Genomic DNA, 25,050 nt, shown 5'->3' with positions numbered 1-25,050 from the left:
TGATATAGTGATAAAGCCCCCCTCCCCTCATGTACCATTGCTATGACAGCCCCTTGTCACATGCCATAGGTGACCCCTGCCAGGCTGTCATAGTCAGTGACGTGTACACTGTGGGGGACGGGGGCGTGACCACATCAGCCAGGTTCCTGACATGTCATAGGAGTTGGGAGGAGCGGAGCCACGCTTCTCTCATGACACCACCCACTAACTCCGCCCCCCTCCATTTTCCTTCCAGGTCACATGACACTCTGAGTGATTATTTTTTCCATTGCCATAGCAACTCCTAACGGCAGCATCCTTCCTCTGATTGGCTGCTTTACGAGACGTTGAAGCACCCATTGCTCTCATTGGCTGAGTGTCTTACTTCATTCCGGAAGTAAAAATTCAGGTGGTGAGGCGCTTGGTGGTGGCGGCTGGGTGAGTAGGGTGCCTGTTTATGTATGTGTGTGGACGGGGCGCTGCTGGGTGAGGCATGGCATTGCATGGCATATATTATATTATAATGAAATAGCTGCCAGCTATAAGTACTCCATGAGCTTTGTTTACCTTCTATAGCTGGCAGCTTCTCCTCACAGCAGCACCTCCTTCTATTGCTGGGTGAGCAGAGCTGCATGGAGCTGACCTCCAGGCACAGAGCTAAACACACCAATTTTATATATATATATATATATATATATATATATATATATATATATATATATATATATATATATCTCTATATAGACAAAAGATTTATATTTCTGTCCACCCAGTCCTGACTAAGGATGAGCTCTGGCGTGTTCGCATAGAACACGTGCAGAGCCCGCCAGGAAGTGAGCACGGCGCTGCGCTAATCACAGCCAGGGAGACATTGTCCCGATGCTCGGCTGCAGAGATCGTGAAATGTCTCCCTGGCTGTGATTAGCGCAGCGCCATGCAGACTTCCTGGCGGGCTCTGCACGTGTACTATGCGAACACACCAGAGCTCATCCTTAGTCCTGACATTCACACAGCTCTGCCCTGTGTGGATGGGAAGGAGACCTGAGTTTGCTCTGCTGCATTGTCACTTTCATTTTCAGGTCCTGCAAGGCTTGGGTGGAGATTAAAGAAGTCTCCCCGTGGTGCCCTGTGCGTTCTTTCTAATGTTAGCAGCCTGTATGTACATTGAGCACAATAAATCCAGTCTTCAATAAGCATTTATTCACTGTCTTCTCTTTCCCTTTCACAGGTAGAAATATATAACATGGATGAGCTGGACGAGGAAAACTTCACTCTGTTTGTGTAAGAACGGTGCTAAGCACACACTTTACTGCTCTGCTTTACTGACTTGTTATCTGAAGAACCAAATTCAATCATTTTCATGATTATACACTATATTACCAAAAGTATTGGGACGCTTTGCCTTTACGTGAACTTTAACCACTTCCCGCCCGCTGCATGTCATGTGACATGGTCGGGTTTGAGCGTCGGTATCTGAATGAGGGGTGCAGCTACGGACATCATTCAGATACCTTCTTTTAGCGCTGGCGATTCCCTACTAGGGATGAGCTCCGGCGTGTTTGCACGCTCCTAACTTCCTGGCGGGCTCTTCGCGTGGAGCGTGCGAACACGCCGGAGCTCATGCCTATTCCCTACACCAGTGATGGCGAACCTTGGCGCCCCAGATGTTTTTGAACTACATTTCCCATGATGCTACACTACACTGCAGAGTGCATGAGCATCATGAGAAATGTAGTTCCTAAACATCTGGGGTGCCAAGGTTCGCCATCACTGCCCTACACCATAAGAACGATCATAGCAGCTGTTCAGCCGCTTGATCGTTCTTACAGGCGACGAGCGGGGACGTCCCCCTCCGGTGCATCTGCTGACTCACCCCTGCCGTCAGTGAGTCGGAGAAGGGAAACCGATGGCACCGGATGCTGACGATAGAGATTTATGACGGACCAAATGGTCCCCGGAGTCTCTGTGATCGTTCGGACCCTAGGCGCAATGTTATGACGTCACGCCTGGCCAATGCATTTTAAAAAAAAAACTGTGCCGCCTTGGCTGGGAAGCTGAGATTGTGTGTGTGTGTGTGTGTGGTGTTTTTCTTTTTTTTTTTGGCTCCCCAGCCTAGAGGTGAGACCTGGGGACTTATTGACCTCATATCTCTCTGTAAAGAGGACCTGTCATTCTTATTCCTATTACAAGGGATCTTTACATTCCTTGTAATAGGAATAAAAGTGATTAACCGCTTAACGACCGCTGCATGTATATGTACGTCCACAGAATGGCATGTACAGGCATATGGGCGTACATGTACGTCCCCGCCTTTCCGCGGGTCGGGGTTCTGATCGGGACCCCCCCCCCCCCCCCGGTACATGCAGCGGTCGGAAACCCGTGGGGAGCGATCCGAGACGAGGGCGCGGCTATTCGTTTCTAGCCGCCCCCTCGCGATCGTTCCCCGGAGCTAAAGAACGGGGAGAGCCGTATGTAAACACGGCTTCCCCGTGCTTCACTGTGGCGGCTGCATCGATCGAGTCATCCCTTTTATAGGGAGACTCGATTGATGACATCGGACCTACAGCCACACCCCCCTACAGTTGTAAACACACACTAGGTGAACCCTAACTCCTACAGCGCCCCCTGTGGTTAACTCCCAAACTGCAACTGTCATTTTCACAATAAACAATGCAATTGAAATGCTTTTTATGCTGTGTAAATTACAATGGTCCAAAAATGTGTCAAAATTGTCCGAAGTGTCCGCCATAATGTCGCAGTCACGAAAAAAAAACGCTGATCGCCACCATTAGTAGTAAAAAAATTTAAAAAAAAAAATAAAACTATCCCCTATTTTGTAAACGCTATAAAATTTTTTTTTTTTTTTTTTTTTTTTACCAAAAATAGGTAGAAGAATACGTATCGGCCTAAACTGAGGGAATTTTTTTTTTTTATATATATATGTTTTTGGGGGATATTTATTATAGCAAAAAGTAAAAAATATTGATTTTTTTTTTTCCAAAAAGTGTCGCTCTATTTTTGTTTATAGCGCAAAAAATTTAAATCGCAGAGGTGATCAAATGCCATCAAAAGAAAGCTCTATTTGTGGAAAGAAAAGGACGCAAATTTTGTTTGGGAGCCACGTCGCACGACCGCGCAATTGTCTGTTAAAGCGACGCAGTGCCGAATTGTAAAAACTCCTTTGGGCATTTAGCAGCATATTGGTCAGGGGCTTAAGTGGTTAAAACATTTAAAAAAAAAAGAAAGAAAGTATCAAACTAGAAAAATAAAACTTAACAAAAAAAAACGAATTTAAAGTGCCCCTGTCCCCATGTGCTGGCATGCAGAAGCAAACGCATACGTAAGTTGTGCCAACATGTGTAAACGGTGTTCAAACCACACATTTGGAGCGGGAGCAATAAATCTAGCCCTAGACCTCCTCTGTAACTCAAAACATGTAACCAGTAAAAAATTGCGTCAGCTATGGGGATTTTAAGTACCGAAATATGGCGCCATTCCACGAGCGTGTGCAATTTTGAAGCGTGACGTGTTGGGTATCTAATTACTCTGCGTAACATCATCTTTCACGTTCTGCAAAAATATTGGGCTATTATTTTTTTTAAATGCGTGAAACTGTTTTTTTATTTCCAAAAAAGGATTTGAAAAATTACTGTGCAAGATAAAAAGTTGCAACAACCGCTATTTAATTCTCTAGGGTCTCTGCGAAGAAAAAAAATGCAGAATTTTTACACGTAGGAGAGAAATGTCAGAATTGGTCTAGTAGGCAAGTGGTTAATGGCATCCCAGGCTTAAGCCTGGTACACATGAGATTTGCTAGGAGCAGGGATTTTGGGGGAGATTTGTGTTTTTTTTTTTTTTTTTTTTTTTTTGGGGGGGGGGGGGGGGGTTACATACTGCAATATGGCCACTCTATGGGTCTTACAATAATGGGGGAAGAAGCATATAGACCTATTACAGGAATTATTCACAACTTGTATAGCATTTTTCCTTTTAGAAAATGGACCCCTATGACTTCTTCACACACACATCTTCTATCTGAAATGCTAATTGTTATAAGCAGCCATGTTTCTTTGTTGCAGATCATCCCCCAAGGATGCTGAATTTGATTGTGTGGTGGGGCATTTAGAAAACATCATCATGGGCAAGTATCAACCTTTTTTGTCTTTTTTTTTTCAACAAAGAGATTGAGAAAGGCTTGTAGAACTTGAACATTCTGTAGTTTTGCCCATTCAGAGCAGTGTTGGACTCTCTCAATAGAACCCCCAAACACTGATGCTTGTTGCCTTCCCTACCGTCCTACCTATTGGAGCCGAGATTCCAAACTCTGTGTAAGCCACATGGGAACTTAATGTGATGCTAAAGTCCTACTTTCTTTTTTTTTTTCCCCTATAAAAAAAATAAACATATTATACTTGCCTGCTCAGTTGCAGTGGATTTGCACAGAGCAGCCTGGACCCTTCTCATCTGTAATCCTGGCTCCTCCCCTCCTGTTCAGTGTCTCCACAGCAAGCGGCTTGCTATGGGGGCACCAGAGTCACAGCTCCCTATATCCATTCAGACATGGAGCCCCGGCCCCCTTTCTCACCCTGATTGGCTTGCTGACTTTCACAGCAGCGGAGCCAATGACACCCCTGCTGTGTCTCAGCCAATTGGGAAGGAGAATCTCTGATGGCTGAGACATTCATGGACAGAGAGGGACCTAAGGTATGTGCACACAGAATGCTTTTTATCTTAATCCAAAGAATGCATTAAAGCGGAGTTCCACCCAAAAGTGGAACTTCCGCTTTAAAGCGGGGGTTCACCCTTAGAGGGCACTTTTTCCCCTTAGATTCCTGCTCGTTTTCTCTAGGGGAATCGGCTATTTGTTTTAAAATATGTGCAGTACTTACCCGTTTACCAGATGCATCCTCTCCGTCGCTTCCGGGTATGGGCTGCGGGAATGGGCGTTCCTTCTTGATTGACAGTCTTCCGAGAGGCTTCCGACGGTCGCATCCATCGCGTCACGATTTTCCGAAAGAAGCCGAACGTCGGTGCGCAGGCGCAGTATAGAGCCGCACCGACGTTCGGCTTCTTTCGGCTACGAGTGACGCGATGGATGCGACCGTCGGAAGCCTCTCGGAAGACTGTCAATCAAGAAGGAACGCCCGCTCCCGAAGACCCATACCCGGAAGCGACGGAAGAAGATGCATCTCGAAAACGGGTAAGTACTGCTCATATTTTAATACAAATAGCTGATTCCCCTAGCCCGAACGAGCAGGAATCTAAGGGGAGAAAAAAAAAAAATTAATAAATGGGTGAACTCCCGCTTTAAGTACTCCTCGCCCCCTTGCATGCCACGTTTGGCATGTAATTTTTTTGGGGGGTTAAGTGGGTACTTTTGGAGGGGACTTTGTGTCCCCCTTCCTCCCACGGGCTGCCTAGGTGGCCCCTCCCTCTCTGCAATCTTCTGGGACATGTGACAGGTTGCCTGTCCACTAGGAACATGCAGCACGACATGCGCAGTGCGTTCCCGGCCGTGAAGCCGAAAGCTGTCATGGCCGGGTGCCCACAGTGGCTAAGACAGTTTGGCAGAGAGGAAGGGGTGGGGGAGCGACACTCCGGGCGGCCGCATCGCCGGGCCGTGGGGCAGGTAAGTGTCTGTTTATTAAAAGTCAGCAGCTAAACTTTTTGTAGCTGCTGGATTCACACTTGTGCGGTGCTAATTTGCTAATTTCAGCTCTCTTATCTCTGCAGAGAGATAAGAGAGCTGTTTAGCAGATCATCTCCGTTTTTTAGTTGCGAATTCACATAGGTGTGAACCCGGCCTGAGTGAACAAAAAAACCCTGGAACTCCACTTTAAGCTAAAAAAGCTTCTGCCTTTACAACCCCTTTAAGTAGCATTTATGTTGACCTTTCCTTCATTATGTGACATTGTTCAGTGCTGGAAATTGGCTGCTCAGGTGTGAGCGCTACATCCTTAGATTAAAGCTAACCAAACATGGATCAAACTGGCTGCATTTCAATCCTTGTGTGGCCACTGCAGTTGAACAGAAGTTAGTCTACCAATCCACTAATATTCAACAGCCCTGTTGGGGGGAGGAACTCGATCAGTGCTGCTGGCTATAGACTGCATCACTGATCTGTGGGCTCTGACGGTGAGAAAGTCTCTTCGCTGTCAGAATACAAAGACACAGCGGGGAGGATTCCCCCATCCACACATTCAATGTCAATTTTTTTTTTTCATTCAACCCGCTAGTTGAAAGGGGGGGGGGTTGCCCATGTATGGCCAGCATAAGTTGCATGTTCTTTAATATCTGGAAGCACAGATGACAGATATATTCTGTGAGCTCTCACAGCAGTAGGGGGATGCTGGAAAGTAGAATATCAATGGAAAAGGGATGAAGGTTTTTAAGAGGACATGTCAATACAATATATGCTAAGGAACATATTTGAACTAAACAATTTAGAGACAAAAATGTATTTGAATGTTTTACTAAACAACTGTCTTTGTTCTTCCCTTTTTTCCTTATACACCACACATTTATTTCAGCTGTTTATTTTTCTGTTTGCTTAGACCAGAGGTTTAACTATGGCCCTCCAGCTGTTCAGGAACTACAATTCCCATCATGCCTAGTAGGGTTGTCCCGATACCAGTATCGGGACCGATACCGAGTATTTGCGGGAGTACTTGTACTCCCGCAAATGCCCCCGATGCCTGGCCGAATACTTGTCCACCCCACCGCCGCTGCATACTGCAAAGCCGCCGCTGCCGCATTAATCTGTGTGCGGGGAACATTACAGCTTTCGTTTGAATAGCTGTGTTCCCCGCCGCGCCGCGTATAGACACTCCCCCTTGCTCGGGATTGGACCAGTTATCTGTCCAATCCCGAGCAAGGGGGAGTGTCTATACACGGCGCTGCGGGGAACACAGCTATTCAAACGAAAGCTGTAATGTTCCCCGCACGCTGATTAACGCGGCAGCGGCATCATCTAGGTATGGGGGACATGGCTGGATATATGTGGGGGGGGGGACATGGCTGGATATATGTGGGGGGGACATGGCTGGATATATGTGGGGGGGACATGGCTGGATATATGTGGGGGGACATGGCTGCATTTGGGGACACATTTTAAAAAAAGTATCGGTATTCGGTATCGGCGAGTACATGAAAAAAAGTATCGGTACTTTGTACTCGGTCCTAAAAAAAAAATGGTATTGGGACAACCCTAATGCCTAGTCATGAATGTGAATCTCAGAGTTTTGCAATGCCTCATGGGATGTGTAGTTCCGCAACAGCTGGAGGGCCGTAGTTTGAGGATCCCTGACTTAGACCTTCCTTTTTTAATAGTTGCAAGTTTATTTACTTTCTAATTCACTCTGAATCTGTAAAATGAAGGCCTAGTGTTCCATCTATAATTCTTAAAGAAAGCTATTGCATGGCTCGGCATCATGGGACACAGAACATAAATATGAGTCTGCAGACAAGCTCTGTGAAATGCCTTCTGATTCTTGGTGCTGTAGATTATAGAGTGGACTGTCTGATCTTGTCATAGTTCCAAGTGTTCCTGGGCAGCATTGGCAGTTCACTGATTGATGTCACTTCCTGGAGATGATTTTTTATAAGTTCTCTCCTTTGCTGTTTCTTATCAGATGACGAGTTTCAAGAGCTGCAGAGAAATTTTATGGAAAAATATTATACAGAGTTTGAGGACACGGAAGAAAATAAATTGACCTACACAACAATCTTTAATGAATATGTAAGTTGACATTCTCTTTGTGCTTCTGCTGTCCATTGAAACATTTCACTTTGGATTTAGATTCGCTGGGAGCATGGTGCATTGCAGTCTGGCAACACATAGACACCCCTGTATTGTGGAATTTTGTCAGTTTTGCCAAAAAAAGACCCATTGGCAGATTACTTGGCAAAGGTCTAAAAACAAAGGACGGCTATGCTCCCCTGAACTTCAGTTTGGTCCTCCCTCAGACTCACCGATCCAGTGATGTGGTGCCAGTCTAGGGTGAATGATGACCCAAGATGTTCACACCACTTCTTGTAAGCCCATTGCCTCAATGCTCTGCCTCTCCCATCCATTTACAATCACAGATAAACTAAGAACCTAAATTGCATTGACTTTGAGTAAAGCTGGCCATAGATGATGCCTCGCTTTCCCTCATCAAAACAGCCAGTGGTGGGGGATGGGGGAGTCCCTCCCGCGGAGCTTTTGTGTTCTCTCGGCGAGGGGAGCTGTCCCTGCTGGGAGAACATGAATTTTGCTATATGCTATAGCCGCTGGCAATAATCGCATTGCTGAAAATCAGATGTGCTTTGTATGTATGTCTTGTATCCAAAATTATTGCTGGATGGACTTGGTTATAAGCAGCCTGCCCAATGCCTTAGATGGTTAGAATCTCGGCTGGTTTAGCAGATTTGAACCATCTCTGCATAATCGCACTTTGGACATCATTGCATTTTGACGGTTTATGACTTTTAAATGGGTAACTATAGTATTTATTAGGAGTTCCATTTGACCTCCTCCCCATAAAAGCCATATGCCCCATACAGGTTGAATGTCTGTGGCCATGCTCCATAGCTTAAAATAAGATGGGTTTTCCCATTCTACTCTTGTAGACCTATTTTTTTTTTTTTTTTTTTTTTTTTTTTTTTTTGCCCCTGCAATACCACTTGGCCTGGCTCCCAAGAGAAAATTAATGTCATCTGTGTTCTGTATAGGGCTTTTCAGATTGAATTCCAATCTGATCTGAGGTCTATGTAGGTGCACGTGGCTTTGATGTGGAGCAGGAAGTCTGCAAAAGGTGTCAGTCCAGGAAACCAGTATCTAATATTCTAATATGATTTGAGGCTTTTCCTTTTGCTAATAAACTTGTCACACACTAGCTTAAAGGGTCACTAAAGGAAAAAAATATATTATAGCTAAATAGCTTCCTTTACCTTACTGCAGTCCTGGTTTCATGTCCTCATTGTTCGTTTTTGCTCTGATGTTGCTGTAATTCTGCTCTGTTCTGGACACTTCCTGGTTGTCTGTTTCCTTTGGACCACAGTACAGGGAGCTTCTAGTTTCGTTTTCAAACCCTCACTTCTCTATGGCTCTGTACAGCACAGAGGCAGCATAACATGCAAAAACGAAACTGAAACTAAAGGTACATTATATGATTGTTTTTTTTATCTATTTTTAATTGTTTTTAATAGGAAACAGTTAACTATTATGTCTCTATACCCTGTAAACAGTCATTTGAGCAAACAATTTTTTTTCCTTTACAACTCCTTTTAAGACAGCTTTGGTCAACTGAAGAGGAAGGAAAAGTTGGTTTGCATGTGAGGCTTGGTTCATGTTTATACGAAACTGATATTTAGTATATCTTTGTATGAATTCTTAGATTTGCTTGTTGGAGACATTTTTTGAAGAGGAATTGCTGAAGCGGATTCCAACTTTTAATATGAGTGCTTTCATCTCTTCATTACAGTAAGTTCTTCACCGACTTCTAGGGCCAATTTACACCATAGAAACAGTCTGGATGCATTCCAGATGCTTTTCTGCATGCATGGTTTTGATGCTTTCCTACTTTTTTTTTTTTTTTTTTTCTTTTTCCTTAACCTTAAATAAGGACATGTGTTCCATTGCGTTTTTTGATGCTTTTACAGCGTTCCAGTGCAGTAAAAATGCGCTGTGTGTGTGTGTGTGTGTGTGTGTGTGTGTGTGTTTTTTTCTGGAACTGCAAGCACTGGTTCAAACTACACCATTGAAAGCCATATAACCTACTTTCCATGCATTTTTGATTCAGAAAAAAACATGCGCTGAACTGCTTGTGGTGTGACCTGGTCCTTTATAGAAAATGTGTGTCGCATAGCCTGAACTAAGATTTTACAAGCTTTGCAGATCTGTGTTTTTGAGTTATTTTTTTTTTTTTTTTAAACTAATATGTCAGTTATTTGATCACCACTAGGCCGTGTACACACCAGCAAACATGTACGATGAAAGCGGTCCGCCGGACCGTTTTCACCCTACATGTCTGCCCGGGGCTTTCTGTACGATGGCTGTACTAACCATCGTACAGAAAGCCGCTCGTAAACAATACGCGGGGCGTGTCCGCGGTATCGCCGCGACAATGACGCGCGACGTGGGCGGGCCTGCCAGTTAAATCACGCATGCGTCGAAGTCATTCGACGCATGCGAGGGAATGGCGGGCGCTCGGACATGTCCGATAGGTCTGTACAGACGACCGAACATGTCCGAGCGGGCAGGATTCCAGCGGACTGTTTTAAAACAAGTCCAGGAATATTTGTCCGCTGGGAAAAGGCCCGGCGGGCAAATGTTTGCTGGAATCCTGCACGCTCGGGCCTACACACGACCGAACATGTCTGCTGAAACTGGCCCGCAGACCAGTTTCAGCAGACATGTTTGGTCGTCTGTACGGGGCCTTGGTTGTATATATTTTTTTTTTGCGCTATAAGCAAAGAAAGACCGCCAATTTTGAAAAAAAAAAAAATCATTTTATACTTTCTGCTTATAAAACCTATGCATTAATTTTTATTAAATTATTATTTTATTTATTATTCAAATTTCTTCATAAATTTAGGCCGATATGTATTCTGCTACATGTTTTTGATAAAACAAAATCCCAATAAGCGTATATTGCTTGGTTTATGCAAAAGTTATAGCGTCTACAAACGATGGTGTTTATAGATGCTGGAATTTTTATTTATGTATTTTTATACTAGGAATAGGGCAATCGGTGACTAACAGGATTGCGATATTGCGGCAAACAATCTGACAGTGACACTTCGGGTCCTTTCACACTAGCGGACCGTTCGTCCGTTCATTACAAGTCCGTTAACGGACTTGTAATGAATCCCTATGGGATCGCGTCCCTTAGCGGATGGAGCATCCGCTAGCGTCCGCGTCAGTCGAGATCCGCTTTTGCGAACGGAAGAAAACCTATTTTCCTTCCGTTCGGCGGAACGGATCGGATGAAGACGGACAGACGGTCCGTCTGCATCCGATCCCCCATAGGGTAGAGCGGAGCAGAGACAGGGCGGTCTCTGCACTGTGTGCGGGGACCGCCCAATCCGCCGACAGCTCAGCGGGCATCCCCGCTGAGCTTTGGCGGACCCAGAAACGGTCCGCTCCGTGTGAAAGAGCCCTAAAACTGTGATCAGTGCTAAAAATATGCAATGTCACTCTACTAATTACACTGGCTGGAAATGGGTTAAACATCTAGGGCAATCAAAGGATTAAATGTGTGCCCAACCAGTATTTTTGTGTACACATTGGTGCTTTAACTAAGAGGAAACAAAATCCATCCCATCCCCGCTGACAGGACAGAGCTCTGCCTTGTTTATATATGCAGAACTCCGTCCAGTGTGTCTCCTTGGCGATCAGTGGGTGCAAGCAGACCTCTTTTTTAGCTGGCACCTGCTGATTGGCTTCTGCTGTGACTAATTACAGTGGTGCGCCCCCTACCCTGAAGTGCAGAATGGCGTAATATATTTGTGATTCTGCACAGAATGGCCGCTCTGTAGCAGTAAATCTGCTATAGGACGGTCAGCAAGTGGTTAATATTTGAAAATGTAAAGCTCTAGGTTAAGACACTCAGAGTATATCTGGATCCAAATTGTTTGAGTTTTTGATAGTGTAGGGAGAGGTTTAAGTGTGTGTGTGTTTGTTTGTATGCATGCATACATACATACATACATACATACATACATACATACATACATACATACTCTTTATGGGGGAAATATTCCTTCATGTCCTGCCATGCACACAACAGGAAGTAGAGGCATTCTCCTCTTGGACCCCCTTTCACACTGGAGCAGTTTGCAGACGCTACTGTGCTAAAACTAGCGCCTGCAAACCAACCCAAAACAGCGGCTGCTGTTTCTTCAGTGTGAAAGCCCGAGGGCTTTCACACTGGAGTGGTGTTTTTACCGCTCCTTCCCATTGAAAGCAATTGGAAACCGCAGCTATACTGCGCCACTGCAGAAGCGCATTGTGGGCGGTATTAACCCTTTTACGGCTGCTAGTGGGGGGGTAAAACCGCACGCTAGCGGCGGAACTCGGACGGTAAAGCGCCACTAAAAATAGCGGCGCTTAACCGCCACCGCACCTCCCGCCCCAGTGTGAAATTTTACTCCTCATGATGTGCTGTGGTGGAAAACTTGCCCATTGCATTGACCTGAGATTCGGACCTCCCGGGTTAAAGAATGTATGTGGCTGTAACATTGAGTGCTTGCATTGTGGTGCTAAAGCCTTTCAATACCGTTTTGGGTACTTATTGTTTTGCTTCAGTGGTAAATCTGGGATCGAAGGCCAATGCAGGCCATTGCTGACCTGCTTCTGAAAACGCCAGCTGGGATCTGTCTTCTGTGCTTTCTGAGCCTTTGTCTCAGAACAAGGTTGAAAGCCATGAAGTCCAACCATCTTATCTTCATGGTTTTATGTCGTTGGAAGCCAGAGTTCCTTTCTCAACACAATTTAAAGGCAGCTAACATTTTCAGTAGCAGACATTTTAGCAGTGGCAGTCTCTGTATTTCTCACAAAATTCGCTTTGGCAGACATGAAGCTGTAATTAAGTTGGTTACTTCTAAATGAAAACGCAAAATGATGTAACTACAAAGACCAAAAGTGTAGTGAGCAGGATCTGACGTTCTGCTGAAGTCCAAATCCCAACAACTGCCATTGGGACTACAACAGAACCAATTGCAGACATTCTAGACAGATATACACTGCATGAGACACTAATGGATATGATTTCAGAGTATTTTTAATGTTTAAAGTGGATGTAAACCCAAACTATTATTTATTTTTTGCTGTCACAGTGTAGAGTAAAAGATTTCCCACCATCTGTGCCCAGTCTTGCCACAAAGAGTTATTCCAGCTCTGAGCAATCCTCTTCTTTTTTTCAGTGAGCTAAACGGACAAACAAGAGAAAACTTTTGTCTGTTCTCTTCCCCCTTGCTGTGAGTGACAGGTTATTTACATATCTCATGCACTAGCCTGGAGACGGGCATTATTTTTTAATTCCCCCCCCCCCCCCACTCCTTTTCTGAAGTCATGTGGTTACTTTTCTGGATGTTGGTGATCATAGCAGAATTTGGTGTAAGGAATACACAGGAGAAAATGCATGTTGACAAGGGGAGTGTAGAGGTGGGCGGGGAGTCTACTGACATCACAACTCCACCCACCGAGCTCCAGACAACAGACCCACCCACAGAATCTGCAGTTTTTCAGTTCTTATAAGAGACAGAGGGGAGACATTTGACAGGTAAGGATACATGCAGGAGGCATCTATATCCTTATAGATCAGCACTATGGCAGTAGTTTAGAAATGGTGAGAGTTGGTTTCTATCCACTTTAATATACTTTTACAGATATGTCCTCATCTCAGTTGTTGGCCCTTTTATGTTCCATTGTGATCCCAAAGGCAGTTGTTGGGGTTTGGGCTGTAGGGGGTTGTAATAATAATCACCTCTACAATAGCTTGCCATTGCCTTCAGTTTATTCACCCACTTTATCTTCTCTAAATAAGAATAAATCAAGTTTCATAATGTGATGCTAAATACTGTGATTTCTATTGCAGATCTCATCGTCAGGAAATGACTGGGGACGTATTTGATATATTGCTCACTTTCACAGACTTTCTAGCGTTCAAAGAAATGTTTCTTGACTACAAAGCTGTAAGTGTTAAAATGATGGGTTGTGTTCTAAAAACTAGAACAAGAAAAGTAGAAGTGTGTATGGGAACCATAAAAACCGTAAAAATGTGGGTTCTGCCTGCCATTGACAGCACAAATGCTTACCTTTTTGAATAAATTGGCATCATTATGTCTATATAACATTGATAGAGAGAGAGATAATGTGTGTGTATATGTATGTGTGTGTGTGTGTGTGTGTGTGTGTGTGTATATATGTATATGTGTGATTATATATATATATATATATATATATATATATATATATATATAAAGGAAAGCTGGAAAGTGACCTTGGGTGTGCTGTGGTCACAAGGTCATTATGCCTAAAAGGGGGCATACTCAATACTTAATTTTAGAAATAAGTAAAAAATAAAGGGAACGGGTGTGTGGGCAGAAATGCAGACGAAAAGGGAGGCTTAGGAGCTGGCCTTTTAAAGGCGAGACTCCTCCCACATAATTCAGGCATCCCGCATTCCTACATGTCTGTCATGACATTCAGTCCTTAGTCTTGTCCATAAAAGCAGGCTGAGAATCAAATCTTATTAAAATTAAGCTTTAAAATGTGATCAGGGAGTATAAAAAAGATGCTACGGTCCACTGTGCTGTTAAAGTATTGGTGTAGCCAACCTTTGTTATTTCAGTCTAGGGAAGGGTGAAAACCCAGTGTCGGTTTATTTTATTTTTTCCTCGTTTACGGTGATTTCTCTTCTTTTCGTGTCATAGAGGGATAACAGTCTGTGAGGGGAAATTTCTACAAAATAAGAGAAAATCTGAACACGATCATACCAACTCTATATTGCCAAAACTATTGGGATGCCTGCCTTTACACTCACATGAACTTTAATGGCATCCCAGTCTTGGTCCATAGGGTTCAATATTGAGTTGGCCCACACTTTGCAGCTATAACAACTTCAGCTCTTCTGGGAAGGCCGTCCACAAGGTTTAAGAATGTGCCAATGGGAATGTTTGACCATTGAGTGAGAAACTTATATAGCGCAACACATGCAAACTGAATCGCCTCTGGGCGCTTGGGATCCATTCCCTGGGCCCTCAGAAGAGATGGGTCTTGATCTTTCTCCTGAAGGCCAGGTGGTTTACCTCCATTCTTCCAGGAGCGCATTTTTGAGGTCAGGCACTAACGTTGGCTCACAGTCTCCACTCTAATTCATCCCAGAGGTGTTCTATTGGGTTGAGGTCATGACTCTGTGCTGGCCAGTCAAGTTTCTTCACCCCAAACCCGCTCATCCATGTCTTTATGGACCTTGCTTTGTGCACTGTTGCGCAGTCGTGTTGGAACAGGAAGGGGTCATCCCCAAAGTATTCCCACAAAGTTGGGTGCATGAAATTGTCCACAATGTCTTGGTATGCTGAGGCCACTGGAACTAAGGGGCCAAGCCCAACCCCTGAAAAACAACCACACACCATAATCCTTCCCCCCCCTCCAAAGCAAGGTCCATAAATAATTGGATGAGCAAATTTGGGGTGGAGAAACTTGACTGGCCTGGCCTGACCTGACCTCAACCCGATAGAACATTACTGGTATTAATTAGAGCAGAGACTGCGAGCCAGGCCTTCTTGTCCCACATCAGTGCCTGACCTTACAAATGCGCTTCTGGAAGACCCAGTGTATGTCACTATTGAAGATTATTCTGTCACTTTCTGTCTTGGTGACATTGGTAACCAGGACAAATAACACCACAACCACACATTACTGGTAGCATGGCAGAATTATTTATCCTTGCAAGCTCTCTGTATATCTGAAGGCCAGTGGTGGCCCATCCATAAGGGGCACTGCCCCCCCTAATTCATGCGCCCGGCCCCCTAATCTACATGCAGGGCCCGGACGCATTGATTCCGATGAGTTTTGATTTAAAAAAATTGAAGCACATGATTAGAGGCTGAGGCTCTAATTGGCCCACCCGGTTGTGGCGTTCGATTCCTCCCTCACAAAATATTTTGCACCAGCCGCCACTGCTGAAGGCCATGCAGCAAAAAAGAACAAACAAACCAGAGCAAAGTGCAGATAAAGTGATTATCCGATCATGGCATATCTTCTGGGTTTTATTGTCAATTGAATAAGCTGAATTTAGAAGCTGATTGACTACCATGCACAGCTGTGCCAGATTCGGTGCATGCCAATTTTGTTAAATCCCCCCCCTATATATATATATATATATATATATATATATATATATATATATATATATATATATATATCTCCTTTGCATAAGCTCAGGTGGATCAGAGAAGGGGAGATGTGATCATCTTTCATTGATCTTCCTGCTAATTGCATACTTTTGATGGTTTATTGTAAGACACTTGTGGCGTTTTTAGTGAGTATTGAACCCTTTAACTTATGTTCTGTTTTCTACAGGAAAAGGAAGGAAGAGGTTTTGATTTGGGCAGCGACTTTGTGGTGACACCTTTATTCAATTGTTGAACAGTTATGTATGTTCAGATTTTGTACCATTCTTCTACTCTCATTCCTCAGTGTATGCTGTCTCTTCTTGGGAGTGGACTCATTTTAAAGGAAATCTGTGCTGAGAGAAGTGTGAAGGCTTCCATTACTTGTCATTCTGAAAATGCTATTTGTCTGGCTGATCTTGTGCTTTTATATTTCCTGAGTTATGAGCTTCCTTGGCTGCATGTAGGTTTCAGGACCATGACGAGGAACATACTTTTTAAAGTGTAGGTATAGCCTAGTGTTTTATTTACATATACACATATATATATATATATATATATATATATATATATATATATATATATATATATATATTATATAATTTTTTTTTTTTTATTATGTAAAACACTAGTTGGTTTATTTTCCTGCCTGTGTCCCTTGTTGGCGATTATTTACCTTCACTTCCTGTTCCTGAAGATACAACATGAAGTTATATTCTCTACACTGAAGTGCAAATCCCTTCTTAGACCCCTTTTCACACCGAGGTGTTTTAGCGGCAGAAATGGCCTCTAAAAAGTGACTGAAAACGTAATTGCAGTGAGTGCTTTCACACGCGCTTGTGGGACGTTAGAAAAAGTCCTGCAAGCAGAATCTTTAAGGCAGCTTGGGAGCGCAATAAATGAGCGCTCCCAAAATGCCTCTGCCCAGTGAAATGAATGGGCAGCGCTTTTTGACATGCCAAATTGCATGTTAAATCGGAGGCAATGGCATGGTCCTAATCGGTGCGACTTTGCATTTGCGGCGCCGATTTAAAAAAGTTGTTTCTGTACTATTTGCGATGCGATTTCCATTTACACGCACAGATGTCTGTGAAATTGCCACCGAAATCGGGACTGACATGTGGGAATAAAATCGTGTGCGTTCAGCTGAACTCGCACGGCTTCATTCCTGCAGCACAGTGTGAACCTGGCCTAAAAAGTGATTTGAAAGCGCCGCAAAACTGGACTTCTTTTTCTCTTTTTAAGGTCGCGTTTAAAATCCACCTCCATGGCGCGCGAAAAGCACTGCAAATACAACCGGCGCTGCAGTGTGAAAGGGGTCTTAGACAGTTGTCACAAAAACAGGTGTCCCTGTTGGAAAAGGTAACCCCCCCCCGCTATATTCAGAAATGTTTGGGCTATACATACACTTTTTAAGGCATAGGATCAGTATTTTCAGAGGGAGGTCAGTGTAATGTGAGCCTCCATGTTTCTCTGACAGGTTTATTCTAATGCTATATGTTTTTTTAGTGTTGTCAAAGCATCTGATGCCATGGCTGAGGCTGTACCTGGAGGTAGGTAGGTTTTGGTTTCATTCTCATTGGCTGATGGGAAGAGAGAAAACACGAGTGGAGAATGAAGGACTGGATGAAAAGTCATTGTTTGCCAAGTGTGCCTCCCTCTCTTCTTTTTGGGACACCAGTGCCTGTGAAACCAAACTCTACCTCCCGTATACTGTCTTGCTAGCACACCAACAGCATAAAAATAAAAAAACCTTTAATCTCCGGAATACAGTTTTTATGAGACTGGGGGGGAAAGGCGTAACGTGCTTTGCCAACTCTTCTCTAATCTCTTCCCTACAGCATTTTATCTCCTGGAAAAAAATGACAGGTCCACTTTAAAGGACATGAACCTCACTGATCTGATGCATTTTATAAGAAGTATTACAATTGTCTTTTTGAGGTTTGCCTTTACCAGACACTATTTAAAAACCTGTTCTGTATTTTGACTTAAAGCGGGAGTTCACCCATAAGAAAATTTAAAAAAAAAATCCCCTTCGATTCCTGCTCGTTTTGTCTAGGGCATGGGTCTTCAAACTACGGCCCTCCAGGTGTTCAGGAACTACAATTCCCATCATGCCTAGTCATGTCTGTGAATGTCAGAGTTTTGCAATGCCTCATGGGATGTGTAGTTCTACAACAGCTGGAGGGCCATAGTTTGAGGATCCCTGGTCTAGGGGAATCGGCTAGTTGTGTTAAAATATGAGCTGTACTTACCCGTTTTCGAGATGCATCTTCTCCGTCGGCTTCCGGGTATGGGTCTTCGGGAGCGGGCGTTCCTTCTTGATTGACAGTCTTCCGAGAGGCTTCCGACGGTCGCATCCATCGCGTCACTCGTAGCCGAAAGAAGCCGAACGTCGGTGCGGCTCTATACTGCGCCTGCGCACCGACGTTCGGCTTCTTTCGGAAAATCGTGACGCATTGGATGCGACCGTCGGAAGCCTCTCGGAAGACACTCAATCAAGAAGGAACGCCCACTCCCGCAGCCCATACCCGGAAGTGGCGGAGAAAATGCATCGCGTAAACGGTAAGTACGGCTCATATTTTAACACAACTAGCAGATTCCCCTAGACAAAACGAGCATTAATCTAAGGGGAAAAAGTGTAATTTAGGGGTGAACCTCCGCTTTAAATGTGGTGCATTTCATCCTTCTGTTGAATTTGTATATATCTTATACCAGAAATCCTATTTTTGTTATTATGTATTCATCATATTTTTCAAGCTGACCAAATCTACTTGTAATCTTATTTCTGCATTGTGTTGGGTATAAAATAAAAACGAATTGGGGAGTTGGTGTACTTAAACCCCTAAAATGAGCTTGCTCCATTTTAAATATACATTTAAAGAATTTTAAGTTCCAAAAAAGTTGTCAGTCCTGCCAGAAAACTAGTCCTGTTGGCTTTGCAGTCTTATCTCAAACAACGTTATCTCATTTCTGTAAATTATAGAGAAAATTGAGTACTGTCCGTGATACTTTTTTTATTTGCACTAACATACAATTTTTCAGGACAAGCTTTCGGGGTGTTCACCTTCAAGGTCCACTGCTTGGACCTTGAAGAAGGGGTAACACCCCGAAAGCTTGTCCTGAAAAATTGTATGTTAGTGCAAATAAAAAAAGTATCACGGACAGTACTCAATTTTCTCTATCACAATTGCATTAATACGGCTACAATCACGTCAAGTATGCTGTAAATTATAGAACTGCATGTTATGGAAATGAGAGATTTCTTTTTAGTTCCACTGTCTTAGGTGACAGCAGTGCTCTTGTACAGCGAGTAAGTGTTGTCCTATTAAGGCTGGACTCACACTTTGCATAATGGGAATGCAGGGGTGCCTTTTGCTTGCCAAAGAACCTCCTAAAATATTTCCGGGCACAAGCTTTGCCGTTTTAGTGACATGCAACAAAGGGGGGGACGTGACCTCGCATGTTGGGTATCTATTCACTCGCCGTAACATCTTCTTTCACATTAACGGCCATTTGGTATGTCCTCAGCCATAGACAAATACCAACTTTGAGGTCATTCAGTATTTTCATAGATGTTTTGGGGACTGCAGGGGTGTGAGTGCACACCTTATGGTACCTGCTCTCAAATTCCAGTATTTTCTTCTACAGTACAGAGAGGTTTTTAATGCCACAGATAATTGGGTGACCATATTATTTGGAACAGATTGAAGGCAAAATGAATGGAGTTCTTTTGGGGATGTGAAAAAATGTGTTGGTTTACCTTATAGTGTCATCCCAGATTCTGCAGGCTGCAGAGGACTGCTGTGAATAAGCAGCCGTGTCTCAGTAACGGGCAATTAGGCTGCTAACCAGGCAAAGATTTTGGGCTGTTGCTGGAGGACGGGTCACGAAAAGACGTCATGATTTTATGCATTAACAATTAAGCTGTTTTAGTTTCCTGCACACTACAGTTGGGCTTTGAAACTTAATGCTGGGGTAATAAAAAATACCTTTGCAGTGGGGCTCCTTTTACATGCAAGGTTTAAATGCTCATTTTAGTCTGAGGCAGCAGTATAAAAGCACCTTTTTATTTCCCTTACCCCTGGCAATGGGCGATTTCCTCTAACACTCTTGGTTGTAGGTTGGCTCTCAGTGTCCTTACTCATAATGGAGGACTGCTAATCCTGCATTGGACGTGATGACATCACAAACGGAGCACCAAAGAAAAGCCGTGGCATAAGTAGCAGTAGCCTGTGGAAGCGAGGGATAAGGGAAGAGCACTTTTGTAAGGTACACTAGAGAAAAATGAACACTTAACCCTTTCAATGCAGGAAGAAGCCACACTGCAAGAGTATTTTTGTGTTTTTTTTTTTTTTTTTTACTCCCCCTGGAGTTCAGCTTTAAAGGAGAAGTCCAGCCGGAGCTTTTTAGGCTGGGCTTCTCCTCTGGGTCACAGGAGTGCAAATCGTTTTGCACTCCTGTGACCCGTTTTCACCGGAGAGCGGTCTGAAGTCCGCTCACCGCTGATGTCGCTGCCATCAGTCGGGGCAGCGCGTCACCACGACTTCCAAGTCTGGATCCGCCAGCTGCCCTGATTGATGGCAGTCTCAGCGAGCCGCTGAGACAGCTCTCGCCACTGCTCGGCGCTCCAATGAGCGCTGAGAAGTAGAGCAGAAGCCATGCTGACTGACAGACAATATGGCTCTGCTCGGGGAGGGGTGAGAACCGAGCCATCAGTGGCTCGGTTCTCGGTGCACAGACGGCGGGGGACAGCGGTAGCATCAGCCTGATGCTCCATCTACTGAGGTAAATATGAATAGCTAAAAAATAAAATAAAAACACATACTTCTCTTTTAAGTGCTGGCTGAAAACAAGTCCATGTGCCACCTTAAGCACACAAGATATAATGGGTTCTTGGCGTCACAGTGCAGGTAGCTATTTCATGCCAAGGGCCCTTCTCACTTTGCACATTCCATGCATGTTAATGCAAAGTAGTAGAAGTGATAAGTATGAATGGGGCATAATAGTTCAGACTTGACTTTAGGACGTTTGATTGCTCAGAATAACAGATGTCCTACACAAATCTGTAGTATGATGAATGTTACTGATTGTTGTATGTTCTTTGTCCTTGCAGTAGGTGACGTATTTTGTACTGAAAATTCTGTTTTTTAGCTGTCCTGTATGCAACTATTTCATCTGTATGTTGAATAAAATGTTATTCTTTTGGATATAACCCATTTCCCTGTTTTTTGTTATTTAAATAAAAGAAACCCCATAAAACAATTGTTTCTTTATCGTACATCACGGGACACAGAGCGGCATTCATTACTATATGGGTTATATGGAGTACCTTCAGGTGTAGACACTGGCAATCTCAAACAGGAAATGCCCCTCCCTATATAACCCCCTCCCATAGGAGGAGTACCTCAGTTTTTACGCCAGTGTCTTAGGTGTTAGTCATGGTTTAGCTTGCCTCCGCATCCTTGGGATTAGGTGAGCTACCGGTTCTGTCCAAAAAAGCCTCAGCGCTAAAGTGGTCAGTAACCGGACCCCAAACCCTTGGGGTATAGCCCATAATGCTTTTCTTTTTAGAGAGCTGGACCCTGGGCCCAGAACTTAGAAACCTTTGGGTACCTAAAGTTTTCTGTTGCCAGGGTGCTATATGGGCCCAGGACAGTGGATCCTTCATAGGAACCCAGGGCCTGAAGGTCTAGACATCCCCACGGAGATGGGGGAAGATTGGGCCTCTTGCTTGGCAAAGTCCTGCGGCATGGAGCAGGTAAGTGAGGGGAAAACTTGCGGAACTTGGTTCTTAGCAGGTTTTTTTCTGGGGGGTCACAGGGGACATGCCTAAAGTTATGCACTGCATCTGGCAAACTAGTCACATATCATAAAGATAGGATGGCTCTCTATGTATTATTCCCCATAAGATGTGACCTCCCTTGTAGTGTTGGAAAAGCATTGAGTGGGGCCTGTGTTATATAAAAATATATGTGTGTGTCAGAGAGCTTTGCTTACCTGCAGGCCTCCAGGCGATGCTCCATTCAGTCTTCCTCCTCAGAGCCTGCAAGCAGGCAAAACGCTGACCTCCTCATGGTTCCAGGCTGCAGGCTGCAGTTTGCTGGAACAGAGAGGTCCCTTCCTCCCAAAATCCCCCCCCCTCCCCCTGTCGGGAGGGGCATTTCCTGTTTGAGGTTGCTGGGGGGGAAGGGCGGGTCAGTGGCTTAAAGGAAGGGGCGGCCCTTCCTTGTTTGTTCCATCAATACTTTGGAACTGAGGAGAAAGACCAGAGCGGCAGCACGGGGCGCCGAGGACACACAGTGGCCAGAAAGGATATTGCAGTCTTCAGAGGACTGTTTTGTCAAGCCTAGAAATAGGCTGTTTCTTTTCCATCTCATAGTTTTTCTTTGCAATACTACTCAGGGGGACAGAATGTTTTTTCTTTCCTGGATTTGAAACAAAAACGAAAAAAAAAAAAAAAAAAAAAGTCATCTAGGGGAGAGGAAGCATTTTTTTATCCCCCAAACAGGTGTTTGGACAATTAACTTTTATAGTTCCAAATACCAATAGGTAGCAGGTGTACCTCGGTATTGTACCATGGTATGCCGCTGTTTTCCCTACAGGGAGCCTTGGGGCCATCGGGATCTGGGGCTGGAGCTGACGCGGGTCAGTCCAACCCTAAGATGGTCACGGAGGAGGTATTACTCACCTCTTTAAAAGAGATGAGAAAAGCATGGGAAAAATGATATCCGCAGCTATGCGGGGCAGTAAGCGGAATAGATCTCCGTCGCCCGAGCGCGGACCCTCAGAAGAGGAGGTCCTTTCCTCAGGGGAATTGGACGACCTCTTGGACACGGACCAAGTAGGTTCAGGGATCGAAGACCCTGATACAGAGGAGTCTGGGGCAGTCTCCCTGAGGGAGAGCTGGTGGATTCAAGGATTGTCGGACTTGGTCCATAGGACATTCAACTTGCCAGTACCAGATCTCCAGGTATCGACGGTTTCAGCTTTGGGCTCACTGAGGGCGCCTCAAAGCAATGCTGTGTTTCCGATCCATCCTCTATTAGAGGGAATTTTGTTCCAAGATTGGAACAAGCCAGAAAAGATCTTCTTACCACCTAAAAGGTTCTCTGTCCTATATCCTATGGAAGAAAAATTTTCCAAAAGATGGGCTACTCCTGCAGTGGACGCAGCCATCTCATGTGTTAACAGATCGTTAACATGCCCTGTAGAAAACATACAGGTGTTCAAGGATCCAGTTGATAAGCGCTTGGAAGCACTACTTAAGAACTCCTTCACTACTGCAGGGGCAGTAGTACAGCCAGCTGTGGCTGCGATTGGGGTCGCTCAAGCATTATCGGATCAATTTAAGCAGATGCTTAAACTTATTCCGGCCCAGCAGGCAGAAAAATTTTCGGATGTCCCTAAGGCCATATGTTTTACGGTAGACGCAATCAAGGATTCTATCCAGCAAGCGTCACGTTTATCGTTATCCCTTATCCATATGAGAAGACTCTTATGGTTAAAAAGCTGGGAGGCTGAGCCCCCATGCAAGAAGCTCCTGGTAGGGTTCCCCTTCCATGGAGGACGACTCTTCGGAGAAGACCTAGATAAATACATTCAGACCATTTCAAACGGCAAGAGTACTCTCTTGCCAACTAAGAAGAAGGTTCAGGGACCTGCGTTTAAACGACAGTATTCCCCTGGGCAGGGGCCCTCTAATGCCAAGCAGTATCGACGGCCTCCTGCAAAAGCAAACTTCGGCTTCAACAGCAGATCACAAGGACAGGCTGTTAGAGGCAAAAGGCAGTGGTTTCGCAAACCAGCAAAACCAGCCCCCAAGCCAACCTTATGAAGGGGCGCCCCCACCCACGAAGGTGGGGGGAAGGCTGCGACTCTTTTCAGAGATTTGGGAAGCCAGCATTCCCGACGAGTGGGTACGGTCTTCCGTGGCCACAGGCTACAAATTAGATTTCCTAAGGTTTCCTCCTCCTCATTTCCAGAAGTCGAGGATTCCAAACGATCCGGAAAAGGGAGCCGCATTAAGATCGGCATTAGATCATCTACTTTCCCAGGAAGTAATAGTAGAGGTACCAGTCCTGGAACAGGGGCTGGGTTTCTACTCCAACCTATTCATCATCCCAAAATCCAATGGAGATGTCAGGCCAATTTTGGACCTAAAGATGGTAAATGCATATCTAAAGATCCGCTCATTTCGGATGGAATCCGTGCGGTCAGCAGCTGCCACACTCCAGAAGGACGACTTCATGGCGTCCATAGACATAAAGGATGCCTACCTTCATGTTCCAATTTATCAGCCACATCAAAGATATCTACGCTTCATGGTGGCTTCGCGTCACTTCCAATTCGTGGCGCTTCCCTTCGGGTTGGCTACGGCCCCCCGGGTGTTCACGAAGGTCCTAGCTCCAATCCTAGCCAAACTAAGGATCCAAGGGGTCACGATCCTAGCATACCTGGACGACCTCCTAGTCATAGATCACTCGTCTCCCGGCTTGGAGCGAGCAGTGGCCCTCACGGTCCAATACCTCGAGAGGTTCGGCTGGGTCCTAAATCGAGAAAAGTCAGCTTTCCAGCCCACAAAGCAGTTGGAATATCTCGGCATGAGATTAGACACAGAACAACAAGGAGTGTTCCTACCTCTGAGGAAGGTAAAAGCATCAAGGAATTAATCCTACTGGTTCTAAGCAAGAAAGAACCGACTATTCGCCTATGTATGAGGTTACTAGGCAAGATGGTGGCCACATTCGAGGCGGTACCATACGCCCAGAGCCACACTCGCATCCTACAGGCAGCCATCCTGTCAGCATGGAGCAGAAGGCCACAGGCCTTGGATATCCCGTTGCCGCTCTCATCAAGAGTCCGACAAAGTCTGTGTTGGTGGTTAGACCCTCAGAATCTACTGAAGGGGAGGTCTTTCAGCCCAGTGGCTTGGAAGATAGTGACCACAGACGCCAGCCTGACGGGCTGGGGAGCAATTTTGGATGGTTGCACTCGCCAAGGTACTTGGGCAAAGCCAGAGAAGCAGTTGCCCATCAACATCTTGGAGCTCAGAGCTGCTCGACTAGCCCTCAGGGCTTGGACGTCAAAATTGCAGGGGTTCCCGGTGAGAATTCAATCAGACAATGCCACGGCCGTGGCACACATAAATCACCAAGGGGGAACCAGGAGTCAAGCCGCTCAGAGAGAGGT

General features: G+C 44.9%; 1 protein-coding gene across 2 annotated transcripts; it reads left to right on the top strand.

The window, feature by feature from the left end:
- The first annotated feature begins 322 nt into the window (after positions 1-322).
- On the top strand, positions 323-17,713 carry LOC120917696 (ADP ribosylation factor like GTPase 2 binding protein). 2 transcript variants are annotated; one of them, XM_040329164.1, is made up of 8 exons: positions 323-417; positions 1,208-1,260; positions 4,059-4,120; positions 7,611-7,717; positions 9,357-9,442; positions 13,560-13,656; positions 16,049-16,122; positions 17,700-17,713. In XM_040329164.1, exons 2-7 carry the CDS (start codon positions 1,223-1,225, stop codon positions 16,112-16,114), a joined length of 456 nt encoding a protein of 151 aa, XP_040185098.1. In that variant the 5' UTR covers positions 323-417; positions 1,208-1,222; the 3' UTR covers positions 16,115-16,122; positions 17,700-17,713. The 2 variants fall into 2 exon arrangements, with proteins under 2 accessions (XP_040185098.1, XP_040185100.1); XM_040329166.1 differs by lacking the exons at positions 323-417; positions 17,700-17,713 and adding an exon at positions 445-465 and having other exon boundaries at positions 16,049-16,393.
- Positions 17,714-25,050: the final 7,337 nt, after the last annotated feature.

The sequence above is a fragment of the Rana temporaria genome, chromosome 11 (assembly GCF_905171775.1).
Source record: "Rana temporaria chromosome 11, aRanTem1.1, whole genome shotgun sequence".
Lineage (NCBI taxonomy): Eukaryota > Metazoa > Chordata > Amphibia > Anura > Ranidae > Rana > Rana temporaria.
This window is presented reverse-complemented; position numbering and strand designations above follow the sequence as displayed.